The sequence below is a fragment of the Bufo gargarizans genome, chromosome 7 (assembly GCF_014858855.1).
Source record: "Bufo gargarizans isolate SCDJY-AF-19 chromosome 7, ASM1485885v1, whole genome shotgun sequence".
NCBI lineage: Eukaryota > Metazoa > Chordata > Amphibia > Anura > Bufonidae > Bufo > Bufo gargarizans.
The window spans coordinates 189,661,112-189,675,465 of NC_058086.1; the positions used below are offsets into that span (position 1 = coordinate 189,661,112).

The following is a 14,354-nucleotide window of genomic DNA, read 5'->3' on the forward strand; positions in this document are numbered from 1 at the left end:
AGTGTCTTCTGTGCAGAAATAATGCAGATGCTTCTGGTACTTACAGGAGCTCAGCGGAGAAATCTTGTCCTAGAGGGATGTAGAGCTGAAGGATGAGGAACCTCTGGATCAGGCCAACTAAAGACAAAAGATTGAGCCAAGTTTAATGTCTGGTATATTAAGGAATGTATACCAGCTCCATATTAATTATATAATGGGATTAAATTTATATTCATGAAGATTTACTAAGATTCCTGACCTTTGGATTGTTTCACAGATTCGCATGAAGTTTGCCATCCCTGACCTCTGCTTGTTTTCTGACTATGTGTATTGCCTTATCCCTTGGTGCTTTGTAATGGAGTCAGTCAGCAGCCAACCACACTATGACTATTCTATGACTATTGGAAGAGGTAGTGGGCTGGTGGCTCCCCTGCAGCAAAGGCCAGATCCTTGTATAGGGGTTAGAGGATGACAACCAGGGGATCACCAAGATAAAGGACAAGCCCAAAGTCAAATTCGTTGGCTAGCACAGTTTTGCTTTTTGGTATTTTCTTTATCTGCATTTTATAGTAAAAATACAGCAGCTCCTGATGTTGTATGGAAGTCTATGTGAATTATTAAATGCAGCACAAACATATTTTTTGTAGTGATGTTTTTTGACACTCGAGGTATCTTGTTTTGGTCAATGACAGCCCATGGCACATCAGTGTACTCCAACAGTAGACAAATCTGGTATATTCTTAGAACAATCCATACTGTATACATCTGAAAATTGGAGGTCTAAACACTCTATCTTCAAGAATATGGATCCTAATAACGGTGCTGTGTCTTTGCCCTGACATGGTGGCGAGTGCTACTGTAACTTCATAGACATAGCCCTTTAGTGTGAAAGCTAAGAAGAAGGAAAAACACGGGGAGGACAGCACTCCTTAGTTACGATGCAGCGGGTGCTCGTCTCGAGGGGGGTGGTAAAAAGCCCCCAACAATAACTTGAAAATGTCAAAAATGAGGAAAAACAAAAAATGTAGACAGCACGTCCAAAAGATTGGAATTAATTCCAGATGCAACGTTTTGGCTTAGCGATAGCCTTTGTCAAGCATGCTTGACAAAGGCTATCACTAAGGCCTCCTGCACACGAACGTTTTTTTACACGGTCCGCAAAAACGGGGTCCGTAGGTCCGTGATCCGTGACCGTTTTTCCGTCCGTGGGTCTTCCTTGATTTTTGGAGGATCCACGGACATGAAAAAAAAGTCATTTTGGTGTCCGCCTGGCCGTGCGGAGCCAAACGGATCCGTCCTGAATTACAATGCAAGTCAATGGGGACGGATCCGTTTGACTGTTGACACAATATGGTGCCATTTCAAACGGATCCGTCCCCATTGACTTTCAATGTAAAGTCTGGAGTTCTGTTATACCATCGGATTGGAGTTTTCTCCAATCCGATGGTATATTTTAACTTGTAGCGTCCCCATCACCATGGGAACGCCTCTATGTTAGAATATACTGTCGGATATGAGCTACATCGTGAAACTCATTTCCGACAGTATATTCTAACACAGAGGCGTTCCCATGGTGATGGAGACGCTTCAGGTTAGAATATACAAAAAAACTGTGTACATGACTGTCCCCTGCTGCCTGGCAGGTGCTGCCAGGCAGCAGGGGGCAGACCCCCCCCCCTGTTTTTAACTCATTGGTGGCCAGTGGGCCCCCCCTCCCCTATTGTTAACTCGTTGGTGGCCAGTGTGCGCACCCCCCTCCCTCTCTCTATTGTAATAATAGCATTGGGGCCAGTGTGCGCGCCCCCCCGAACCCCCCCCCCCCCCTCCCTCTATTGTAATAATAGCATTGGGGCCAGTGTGCGCGCCCCCCGAACCCCCCCCCCCCTCCCTCTATTGTAATAATAGCATTGGGGCCAGTGTGCCCCCCCCCCCCGATCATCGGTGGCAGCAGAGTAGAAGATTCATACTTACCTGGCTGCTGGCTGCTGCGATCTCTGTGTCCGGCCGGGAGCTCCTCCTACTGGTAAGTGACAGGTCTGTGCGGCGCATTGCTGTCACTTACCAGTAGGAGGAGCTCCCGGCCGGACGCAGACATCGCAGCAGCCAGCAGCCAGGTAAGTATGAAAATCTTCTACTCCGCTGCCACCGATGATGGGGGGGGGGGGGGGTGCGCACACTGGCCCCAATGCTATTATTACAATAGAGGGAGGGAGGGGGGGGGGTTGGGGGGTGCGCACACTGGCCCCAATGTATTAAAACAATAGAGGGAGGGAGGGGGGGGGTTGGGGGCGCGCGCACACTGGCCCCAATGTATTAAAACAATAGAGGGAGGGAGGGAGGGGGGTGCGCACACTGGCCACCAACGAGTTAACAACAGGGGAGGGGGGGGCCGCACAATGATATTCAAACTGGGGAGGGGGGGGGGTCTGCCCCCTGCTGCCTGGCAGCCCTGATCTCTTACAGGGGGATATGATAGTACAATTAACCCCTTCAGGTGCCGCACTATCATATCCCCCTGTAAGAGATCGGGTGCTGCCAGGCAGCAGGGGGCAGTCTTGTACACAGTTTGTAGTGTATTCTAACTAGAAGCGTCCCATCACCATGGGAACGCTTCTGTGTTAGAATATACTGTCGGATCTGAGTTTTCACGAAGTGAAAACTCAGCTCTGAAAAAGCTTTTATGCAGACGGATCTTCGGATCCGTCTGTATGAAACTAACCTACGGCCACGGATCACGGACACGGATGCCAATCTTGTGTGCATCCGTGTTCTTTCACGGACCCATTGACTTGAATGGGCCCGTGAACCGTTGGCCGTGAAAAAAATAGGACAGGTCATATTTTTTTCACGGCCAGGAAACACGGCTCACGGATGCGGCTGCCAAACGGTGCATTTTCCGATTTTTCCACGGACCCATTGAAAGTCAATGGGTCCGTGAAAAAAAACGGAAAACGGCACAACGGCCACGGATGCACACAACGTTCGTGTGCAGGAGGCCTAAGCCGAAACGTTGCATCTGGAATAAATTCCAAACTTTTGGACGTGCTTTCTCCAGCTAAGAAGAAGGTTGATAGCAAATAAAAGTCACACATACAACCCAGGTGCAGCAGAATACAGCCTGTATGGCTGTATAAGGCTATGTTCACATCTCCTTAGAGACGATCCGGTAGCCTGATCCAGCATAAATACCGGCTGTTGGTCGAACAAAAAAAAGCTGCATGCAGCGGTATTTCTCCAGCTGAAACCCGGCATTTATTCCGGAAAGCGGCCTGATCACCACTGAAGTCCATTATAGTCAATAGGGATCCGGAGTGATCTGCTGAATCTGGCAAAGCCAGATCCAATGTACCTCTGCCGAAACAGCCTGCCGAAAACTTTCACCGAAGACGTGAACGTAACCTAAGTGTATGTTCACATGGACCATAAATGCTGCTGATTTTCAGCAGTGATTTTGTATGTGGCAAATCTGCAGCATTTTACTGTACCAGCAAAGCAGATTAGAGTTTTACTGTATAATGGCCTATACCTTCACAACTCTAAGGTGGCAATGGTGGCTCTCTCATGCTTAAAGAGTGTCCAACATATCTTCTTATAGGTTATCAATATTTGATCAGGGGGAATTTAACTTCCGGCAAACCCAGCAGTTTGAAGAGGCCGGGGCACTCCGGTTAGCCACCACAACCAATATAATAAAAGACGCAAGCAATTACACTACTATAGCATAAAGAACATCAACAAGAGTTCCTTGCATTTCACGTCTGTGAAACCTGTGCGAACTAGGGAAAACATATGAGGCGCAGTTCAAACAGGGCATCAATTAACATCTGAAGTCACAGCAGCCCCTGAGTATGTTCAGAGGGGGGCACTCCACTACTTTAAAAGGGTTGTCTGGGTTCAGAGCTGAAGCCAGCCATACTCACTGTGAGGAATCGCTCTGGTAGGCAGGGTGAGCGGAAGACGCAGAACAGAGGCACAAAAACAGTTCTTAATCAGACTGGTTCACACCAAAGTTTAAGTTCAGGATTTAGTCTACCTGTCCTCTTCAAACAGGTTGCAAGCATTCATCCAGGCACAAGCCTCATACAGACCCCTACTGCCGCCCAGCTCACTTTTTTAAGACCGTCAGGTGTCGGCAAAACCTGAACCGGCATCTGAGATCCAGTCCGGTGCTTGACCTCACCTGGCTGTCAATCAGTCCAGCAGCACATGCTGGGAGGAAAATACCTTCCCCTCCACACCAGACCTTTTACTGTGTCACGCAACATTTTCACCCAGACAGCAAATATGAGCATCGGAGCATTTCCATAAGGAATGCTAGGCGGAGGCTTCCACCCAGCAGTGAGCCCGATGACATCACCGGCACTAAAGGGCCGGCTTTAGTGCTGCCCTAGCCTGTAAAACGGTTAGGGCAGTACTAAAGCCCACCCATCAGAGCCCGGGAACACTGCTGGACGGAAGCCCCCACCTCTAGCAGTGTGAAAATATAAATAAAGAAGCGCAGGGCAAGGTAGAGCTTTGGGGCATGGATGAAAATGTGGGTATGTCCGGGTTCAGCTCTGAACCCGGACAACCCCTTTGAAACAATGCAAAAGTGAGTGTGGTTGCATTTGTCAACTACTTTCCTCCCAGCAAGAGGGAACAGAGCCATAACCTTTCCAAACAGATTTGGTGTCTTACAAAATAACGTGCACTAAGAAATATTCAAGGGGGTTAAAAAATCTTTTCATATCATTGCAGCGAAAGGAAGAAGATAGATCTTAGTGGGATGAGAGTGAAGACAGTCTGAGCCACTCTTGAACTGATTCCGGCTTTATCACCACCGCACTTGTTAACTCCGTGTATCACAAGTCATAAGATGCATCAAGAGCCATTTGGGATTATTATCACTCCATTTAGGAATCTATAGACACAGAGGAAAATACAATACAGACGCTCTCAGCAGAAGCGACACATGCACTACAAATTCCTTGTAGAGTCACAGCGATAATACTGTATGTAACACTGTGTATGAAAGATAATGCATAGAGATGAACTCCCCGGGGTCCTAGAGATGAATGAATATAACAGGCAACAAGAGCTCTTCAACGGTGAAATCTTACAGATGTGCAATAAAATTATCCAGATCACTGTAGACATATACACAGTCGAGTCACATTATTATGACCACTTCCAACTTTCGACACCGGCCGTGAGTAGCTCATGAAGGAAGTCATGTGTGCTGAGCTGGCTTGGTGGGTATATGAGGTGTGCTAAGCTGGCTTGGTGGGTATATGAGGTGTGCTGAGCTGGCTTGGTGGGTATATGAGGTGTGCTGAGCTGGCTTGGTGGGTATATAAGGTGTGCTGAGCTGGCTTGGTGGGTATATAAGGTTTGCTGAGCTGGCTTGGTGGGTATATAAGGTTTGCTGAGCTGGCTTGGTGGGTATATAAGGTGTGCAATAGGCTGTCTGCAGACATACCCTTCACTACTGTCATGGGTCAAAGGGGTGATTTATCAGAGTTGCAAAAAGGGATGATTATGAGTATTGAAGAAATTGCGCAGTTTTTGATCTGTATCTGCGCTGCTGTGGTAAAAGTGTATCCAGAGTGGACAAATGGCACCATTGCGAATAAGCAACGCGAAAACGGAGCACCACGTGTCATTGATGTGAGAGGCGAACGTCGGCTATGAAGGTGCGTGAGGGTGGACCAACACGCTACAGTGGAGCAGCTCACATTCTAAATGAACCAGGGGCTAAAACAACAGTTCAGCGAACCCTACTACATATGGGGCTCCGAAGCAGAAGGATGGTCACTGCTCCTCTGATAACAAAGTTGCATTGGCAGAAAAAGTTTGCATTTTCACAGCATTATCAGATTTGGATCTCCGCTGAGTCTTGTTTTCTGCTTTGTTGAACGGATGGATTGGTGGCATGTCAGGTGAGAAACATCAGAGAACAAATACCCTCCAACCATTGCTGGAAGAACACAAGCTGGTGGTGGCGGCGTTACGAACTGGGGAAGGTTTTTGTGGCATTCTCTGAGCCCGCTCATCCATTTGAAAGGCTCTCTCAACCGATTTGATTATTAATCCACCCTTGCAGGTCATGTACACCCATACATGCTGATTGTCTTCCCTGGGGCAGACGGGATCTTCCAAGAAAATGAGACATGTCACATGGCTAGAAATGTCTGATATTGGTTGGAAGATCATAACTAAGACTTTCAAGTACTACCCTGGCCCCCTAATTCTACAGATTTATACCCAATTGAGCATCTGTGAGACCACCATGATCACCATGTTTGCTCTATGGATCCCCCCCACACACCCTCAAGTAGCTGTGGGATGCACTGCAGTCAGCATGGCTCCACATACCTGTGACCACCTACCAGGACCTTAGTGAGTCACTCCCAGCCCGTCTAGATGCTGTCTACACTGAATATCAGCTGGTGGTCAGAATAATGTGACTCAACTGCGTATATATATATATACATATTACCCTTAGGATTAAAGCTTGAATGTGAAAATTGATGTATATGGTGAATAGGATGCAGTCGGGCCTTTGTTTGTCAAAATTGTCAACAAAAAATCTTTGTTACACATAGCAATGAATCAATAATCAATTAATTTTGCATAGTCCTCATTTTTGCACAGAGACCTGACAATGGAGTGGGTAGAGAGACAACAGAAAAGAGACATCTAGTAGACACTTCTCCTGGTGCCTTAAGACTTAAATGGGTTGTCCAAGATAAGGGGGAAGAGGTCACAGCGCTCACTGGAGCGCCGTGGCCGGTGATTACATATTAATGACCTATCCTGAGGATATTTTACTTCTGGAAGACCTCTTTAAATACTTTTCACTTTAATTTAACCCAGGGGAAGGAAGGGGGAAGCAATGCAAACAGCAAATGTGCTCATACATGCACCATGTCCTAATCGAATGCATTTTACACACTTGAGTCCAAGGCTCTTGACAAAGAAAGAGATGTCTTTTATGCTGAATGCAATTCAATGAGAGGTATTCTACTCATATCATCTGAAAAGAGCATCAAAAGTGCACTCACACTTTTCATCTGCTTTTGAAGCCTTCAGTAGGACTCCAATGACATGACATACTGCTGAATGCAGGCAAAATGGATATAAAGGACACAGAGGCACTTCATGTTCCTTTCACGCACTTATGGTTTAATGAGCAGGACTCCATTCATTGAACTGGTCAACCACATGGCATCAGAATTATTTTTTTTTAATCATTGCCTATAAGGGCAATGATTTCAGATTAATGCAGTGGGTGGTGTAACTGACAATAACGGGATTTTTCCAACTTTAATAATTCTGTGATCATCACCTGGGGTCTTAAGCCTTTATTAGACAGGCCGATGCGGCAGATGATTGTCGGTAGGGAAGCGTTACCTCCCGGCAATCGCTTGCTAGCTAGCGGAGGAGACAGCTGCTATTACATGCAGAAATCGCGATCGCTAAGCCATTGCTCGTCCCTATAGCATATAGTGGTTTACTGGCAGCAGATCGTTTTTTGGCAGCACGATCTACCGTCGGCAAGCGCTGATTTTTAATCATGCTTAGAGACCAAAAATCTTGCAGTGTAATACTGTCGGGCAAGCGGCGGCAGTATTACACTGCAAGATGATCGCTAACGAGCATTTATGTGAACGTTCATTAGCAATTGTCGGCTCCTTGTCATTTCAGGGCATTGTATACAAAGTACTGTATCATAACTGAGAACCATATGAACCAGGCCTTTAAGAGTCACAGATAAACAAACGCTTTATGAAATGTCACAGTGTATCTGGTGGCCGTATTGCTATAGCCAAAAAGGAGCTAATGTTAGTCAACAGAGCCTGAAACATATGCAGTATCTGGTTTTCAAATGTCATTGTTTGCTTTAATCACCCATTACTTGCTAGTTGCTAACTTTTCACACAACTGTGCTTAAATAAATAGTATGGGTGAATATAAGAAACATTGTATTATATCTTATCAGACAAACATTGCCTCTTGCTTCATTTATCAGCTGCCCCCTTCCTAAACTAAACTTCTCTTAAAATTGTGTGAGAATTCCATTGTATGAGACCAAGACTGTCTGCCTGCTCACTGAAGGGTCAGATTAAATCTATGGACAGGGAATGGTCAGGGAAAAGCAGTGAGCAGAGCTGATAATAAGTGTTATTTCTCAACCAAAGTGTTTTATTCACATCACTGCTGTTCAGTACTTCTCTAAAATTTCCTTTATGGAACTTATGAGTAATTCTGAGTGGGCAGCTTGTTCTGACAAGATATCTGAAAGTATAGATATGCTTGAAAATTTGTATGTCCCTATTCCTCTCACTTATGAATACACACCCAGAACAATAAAAACACTGACAGGTGAAGTAAATAACAATGATGAGGGGTGGGATATATCAGAACAGTCAGTTCTTGATATTTATGCATTGTAGGCAAGAAAACTACAAAGAAAGACAAAAAAGGGGGTCAGTCAGCAGATACCAAACCGCAGGAGCACATTGCTATGGCAGGGAACAACATTAAAAGACAAAACATGCAATGCGACAACTCACTGCAATATAGAGTACAAAATTGCATAATAATTACAAGTGCTACACTATAAGTGAGAGATACTTGGCAAATCGTTTTGTACAAAATTATTTGAGCCCGTCTGCCGCACGTCAAGGCTCAAATAATTTTGTACAAAACGATTTGCCAAGTATCTCTCACTTATAGTGTAGCACTTGTAATTATTATGCAATTTTGTACTCTATATTGCAGTGAGTTGTCGCATTGCATGTTTTGTCTTTTAAGGCAAGAAAACTAGGCAAGCTTAAGGACTTGAGCAACTCTGAAAGATACAAATTTTGGTGGCTGGACATAAAAGGCAGATCTTTTAGTATGTTCCCGGTATGCAGTGGTCCATAGGAGGACAACCGATGAAGCAATGACAGGGCCATGGGCGATTATAAGGTCACTGATGCACTTGGGGTGCGGATAACTTATCTGGTCATATGTCACAGAAGAACTACTGTTGTTGAACTACAAATTGCTGAAAATGCTAATGCTGTACAATGCCAGAGGTCTTGTGGAGTTCATGCCTTGATGCATCAGAGCTGTTTTGGCATCATGAGGGGGTCTACACAATTTTAGGCAGAGGGATTTAAGGTTATGGCTGATTTTACTGACATTACATTGACACTATCCATGTCTTTCTCCTTATGTTAGTCTAAACCCTCAATGAATACAGAGCTGCTGACACAGAGAGAGCTCTCAGTTCTGGTTGATGTATATGTCTTATTACATAGACACTTCATCCTAAAAAGTAAGTGAGGAAGAGGTGAGCAGAAAACTGAGATGTTATTAAACACACTTTACTGCCTTTGTCTATATCTTGAAGGGATATCCCCATCTTACAGTGATCTAATGATGACTAATCGATATTCAATCACTTCTTAATTGGTGGGGCTTGTGGCCAGGACTACCACCGATCCTCAGAATCAAGGATGTACCTATAAAAGGTGCTAAGGTGGTAGTCGCACTAGAGCTCTGATGTCTAAGGAAGGGGGGCAAAAAGAGACCTCTGTCACTTACTATAACACATGGTAGTTGGAGGTACTTGTTACAGTTTACAATTATTATTAAGGTCAAGGAGCTTCAGGTTGCACCTCTGCTTAGAATGAAGCTTAATTGGGTTTTCTCACAAAGAACACATATTCTCAAACCACAGGATAAGGGATAAGTGGCAGATCCCCGGAAGTTCAACTGGTGGGGCCCACAGTGATCAAGAATACAACAGTCGGGACTTCTGATGTGAATGGAGCTGTAGTGTGCATGAATGACTATCACTTCACTGCTGTAGTCCCATAGAAGGAAATGGAGCAATGGTCATGCATGTGCACTACTGCTTCATTCACATGGGAATTTTAGGATCTCTGTTCTTATGACTGTTGGGAGTCCATGCGTTTAGATCACCAGTGAACAGACACAGCCTCTAAACTCTACGTAGGGGATAGATATTCTTTGTGGGAAATTTTCTTTAACTAGCACAGCGGTTACCTTATAGATTTTACCTGTGCAGAGTGGGTTTCGTCTATCTGCTGTGTTGACACACGAGAAAGTACAGGAAAAGCAGAGCCAAGAGTGGGCCAACAAGAGGTGAAGTGGTGAAACCCTTCCTTAGCACCATTGCCACTCCTTCACGTTATTGTAAATTGGACTAACCAGTATCTCCCCCAGGAGGGTGTCACAGCAGTTGGACTTCCTAGCATGTAACCCAAGGAGAAGGTCACAGCAGTCACATCCTCCCACTCTCCTGAGTCAGACATTGGTGGAATATCTTACAGAGATGAGACAACCTGTAATGTACTTAACGATTTGCGTTCCCACAAAGGGTTTGGTCTGTGGGCAGTGGCATTCTCTATACTGACAGTCCAGCAGGGGTACCCTGTTCATTAGTTAGATACCAAAATTTTAAATCATTTAATAGAAATATGAGAATATACATATACACATATACACAGAGTTATGTTGCAGTTGAATCCAAGGAGAGGCCAGAGTAGAGACGGATATAAAGGATAAATGATGGATAGAAGCGGGGGGCCGGGGAGAGAGTCCCTAGCACTGATTCCCTAAACTGATCCTCTGCCCAGGGACGTCTCCTGGTGGTGGAGGCGCCCTGTCCACATACCTACTCTCAAATTCCTAAATGTCCCTGCTAGGGTGGCAGGTGGAAGAGGAAGGGTAATACGTGGTATCCTGACGGATAACTAGCACAACAATGAAAGAATTAGTTAAAGAGGTGTCCACTGTATACCGCCCTCATGGCGTAACCAAGAGGTACAGGGCACACCAAGAGGATAAAATTATTAATACAAACACACGCACAATAAACACGGATATACTGAAATGGATAGCCTACAGCCCCTGTATTCTCTATACTGTTGCAAGGGTGACTAGTCTGGGCAGCAGTAGGTCTGATAGTGGGTTCAACCGGACATCGGGCCAATCAGATTTTGTGCCAGCGTCCCATGTTGGTGTCATGGAACCATGAACCAGACGTACAACAAGAGATAAGTGGAAATAAGAAGGCTTTATTGAAAATCAAGCTGTAAGCAAAAGTCCAAACGGATGGCTAAACCGAAGCAGGGTCTTGCGTAGACAGAGGTCAGGAACCAGAAGGGTAGTCAGACGAAGCCTGGATCAGGAACCAGCAGGGTAGTCAGACGAAGCCAGGATCAGGAACCAACGGGGTAGTCAGACGAGGCCAGGATCAGGAACCAGAAGCAGCAGCAGTCTTAGAAGCATGTGAACACAGGAGGACCAAGCAAGGAACTGAAGCCACAGACCTCCTATATATATGAGCTAGGCATCCAGCTCCTCCCAGTGGGAAGGAGAAGCCGCAGGGTGGGAGGCTACAAGAAACCCAGAAACCAAGATGGCCGCCAGCACATGTCAAACGAAGGAGAACAGTAGAAGGTAAGACCATGACAGTACCTCCCCTCAAGGGCCCCTCCTCCGCGGAGTAAGGAACGGTTTCTGAGGGAAGCGTGCGTGGAAGGCTCGGAGCAAAGCAGGAGCATGGACATCTGCGGAGGGAACCCAGGAACGCTCCTCTGGACCATAACCACGCCAATGGACCAAAAACTGCAACCGACCGCGGACCAGGCGTGAGTCCAGGATATTGCTCACCTCATATTCCTCACGATGGCCCACTTGGACCGGACGGGGCCGAGGAACCGAGGAAGTGAAACGATTACACACCAATGGCTTCAACAGGGAGACATGAAACACGTTGGAGATCCGCATGCCAGGAGGAAGCGCAAGGGCATAGGCTACCGGGTTTACCCTGCGAAGCACTCAGAAGGGACCAACAAAGCGAGGCGCCAGCTTGGGAGTGGGCACTCGAAGGTTGAGGTTGCGGGTGGACAACCATACACGGTCTCCGACCTGGTAGGAAGGAGCGGGCGCTCGTCTGCGATCAGCCTGGAGTCTCTGGCGCTGCGCAGAGACCTCAAGGGACCTCTGGATCTGTACCCAAGAAGCACGTAGGACGGAAAGGTGATCCTCCACAGCCGGAATATCCTGGGGAGAGAATACCTCCGGTAACACGGCAGGTTGGAACCCATAATTGGCCATGAAGGGAGACGTCCCAGAGGAAGAGTTCACCGCCGTGTTCCTGGCAAACTCAGCCCAAGGCAGGAGGTCAACCCAATTGTCTTGGTGATCGGAGACATAGCAACGAAGGAATTGCTCCAAGGCCTGATTGGATCGTTCTGCGGCCCCATTGGACTGAGGGTGGTAGGCCGAGGAGAAAGAGAGATGAATCCCCAACTGGGAGCAAAAGGCGCGCCAGAACCTGGACACAAACTGACTCCCCCGATCCGACACAATCTCCTTGGGCAAACCGTGCAACCGGAAGACCTCCCTGGCGAAAATCGTGGCCAACTCTTGTGCAGAGGGTAACTTCTTGAGAGGAACACAGTGGCACATTTTGGAAAACCGATCCACAATCATGAGAATGACCTGTATGGCCTCGGGATGCAGGGAGGTCCACAATGAAATCCATCCCCAGGTGTGACCATGGGCGCTCCCCGGTGGCTATGGGTTGCAAAAGGCCCAACGGAAGGTGCCGAGGGGACTTACTCTGGGCACAAACGGAGCATGCCGCTACATATGCGGCGATGTCGGAACGTAGAGAAGGCCACCAGAACAGACGTGAAACAGCCCAGGACAGCTGATTCTTTCCAGGATGCCCCGCGGCCTTGGAGTTATGGTAGGTTCGCAACAACCGAGTGCGCAACTCCTCAGGCACAAAACACCTGCCGTTGGGTCTCCCAGAGGGAGCACCAGATTGAGCCGCCAAAATCTGCTCACCCAGGGGAGAGGTCAGGCTGGTGCGAATGGCGGCCAGGATCTGATTCGGAGGTATGACCGAAGTCGGAATCGACTCCTCCCCGGACAGCTCGGAGTACTGCCGTGATAAGGCATCCGCTCTGATGTTCTTGGAACCGGGTAGGTAGGAGACCACGTAATTAAAACGTGACAAGAACAGAGCCCATCTGGCCTGACGTGGTGTCAATCTCTTGGCCTCAGAAAGGTAGGTCAGATTCTTGTGGTCCGTCAGGATGAGAACCGGAACCACCGAACCCTCGAGCAAGTGCCTCCATTCTTTAAGGGCCTGCACGATGGCCAATAACTCCCTGTCACCAATCTGATAGTTGCACTCCGCGGAAGACAGTTTCCGGGAGTAAAACCCACAAGGAAGCAGAGGACCCTCTGGTGTTCTACGCTGAGACAGAAGGGCGCCTACTCCCGTCTCAGACGCGTCCACCTCGAGGACAAAGGGCAACCCAGGGTTGGGATGCGACAGAATCGGAGCCGACACAAAGGCGGACTTTAGAGCCTCAAAAGCTCGGATGGCCTCGAGCGGCCAGACCTGGAAATTACTGCCCTTCCTGGTCAGATCCGTGAGAGGCTTGGCTAGCATAGAAAAGTCCCTGATGAACTTCCGATTATAATTGGCGAAGCCCAAAAAGCGCTGCAGGGCACGGAGACCACTGGGCTGGGGCCACTGTAAGACAGCCGAAACCTTCTCAGGATCCATGGAGAACCCCTCAGCGGAAATGATGTAACCTAAGAAGGTTACCTGGGATCGGTGAAATTCGCATTTCTCAAGCTTACCGAACAGCCTGTTCTCTCGTAACCGTTGCAACACTCGTCTGACATCCATAATGTGGGCCTCCATGGATTCAGAATATACCAAGATGTCATCCAAATAGACCACCACACACTGCTGCAACAGGTCACGGAAAACATCGTTGATGAATTCCTGGAAGACTGCGGGCGCATTGCACAACCCAAAGGGCATAACCAAGGATTCATAATGACCGGTCCTGGTGTTAAACGCGGTCTTCCACTCATCGCCCGCCTTGATCCTTACCAGGTTATATGCCGCCCTCAGGTCGAGTTTGGTAAAGACCGTGGCCCCTTTGAGGCGATCGAACAGCTCGGAAATCAAGGGTATCGGGTAAGCGTTCTTGATCGTGATGCGATTGAGACCCCTGTAATCGATGCAAGGCCTCAACTCACCGCCCTTCTTTTTCACAAAGAAAAATCCAGCCCCTGCCGGGGACGAGGATTTGCGAATGTGTCCGCGTGAAAGCGCCTCCCTCACGTACTCCTCCATGGCCTCATTCTCCGCTACCGACAGTGGATAGACTTTGCCACGAGGAGGAACGGCACCAGATTGTAACTCTATGGCACAATCGTATGGGCGGTGCGGAGGTAGGGCAACCGCGCGCACCTTATCGAATACATCCCGGTACTCTTCGTATTCAGGAGGCAACAGAGAGTCCGAGGAAGTACACAGCAACTTGACAGGCCCATGGATG

General features: G+C 47.5%; 1 protein-coding gene across 1 annotated transcript in view; it reads right to left on the bottom strand.

Annotated features, from left to right (window-relative positions):
• Window positions 1-14,354, bottom strand: part of CFAP20DC (CFAP20 domain containing) — a 327,497-nt gene that overhangs the window by 265,772 nt on the left and 47,371 nt on the right. Inside the window, exon 5 of the mRNA XM_044301885.1 lies at window positions 45-117. Coding sequence (XP_044157820.1) covers window positions 45-117 — 73 coding nt within the window. The remainder of the gene's footprint in view (window positions 1-44; window positions 118-14,354) is intronic.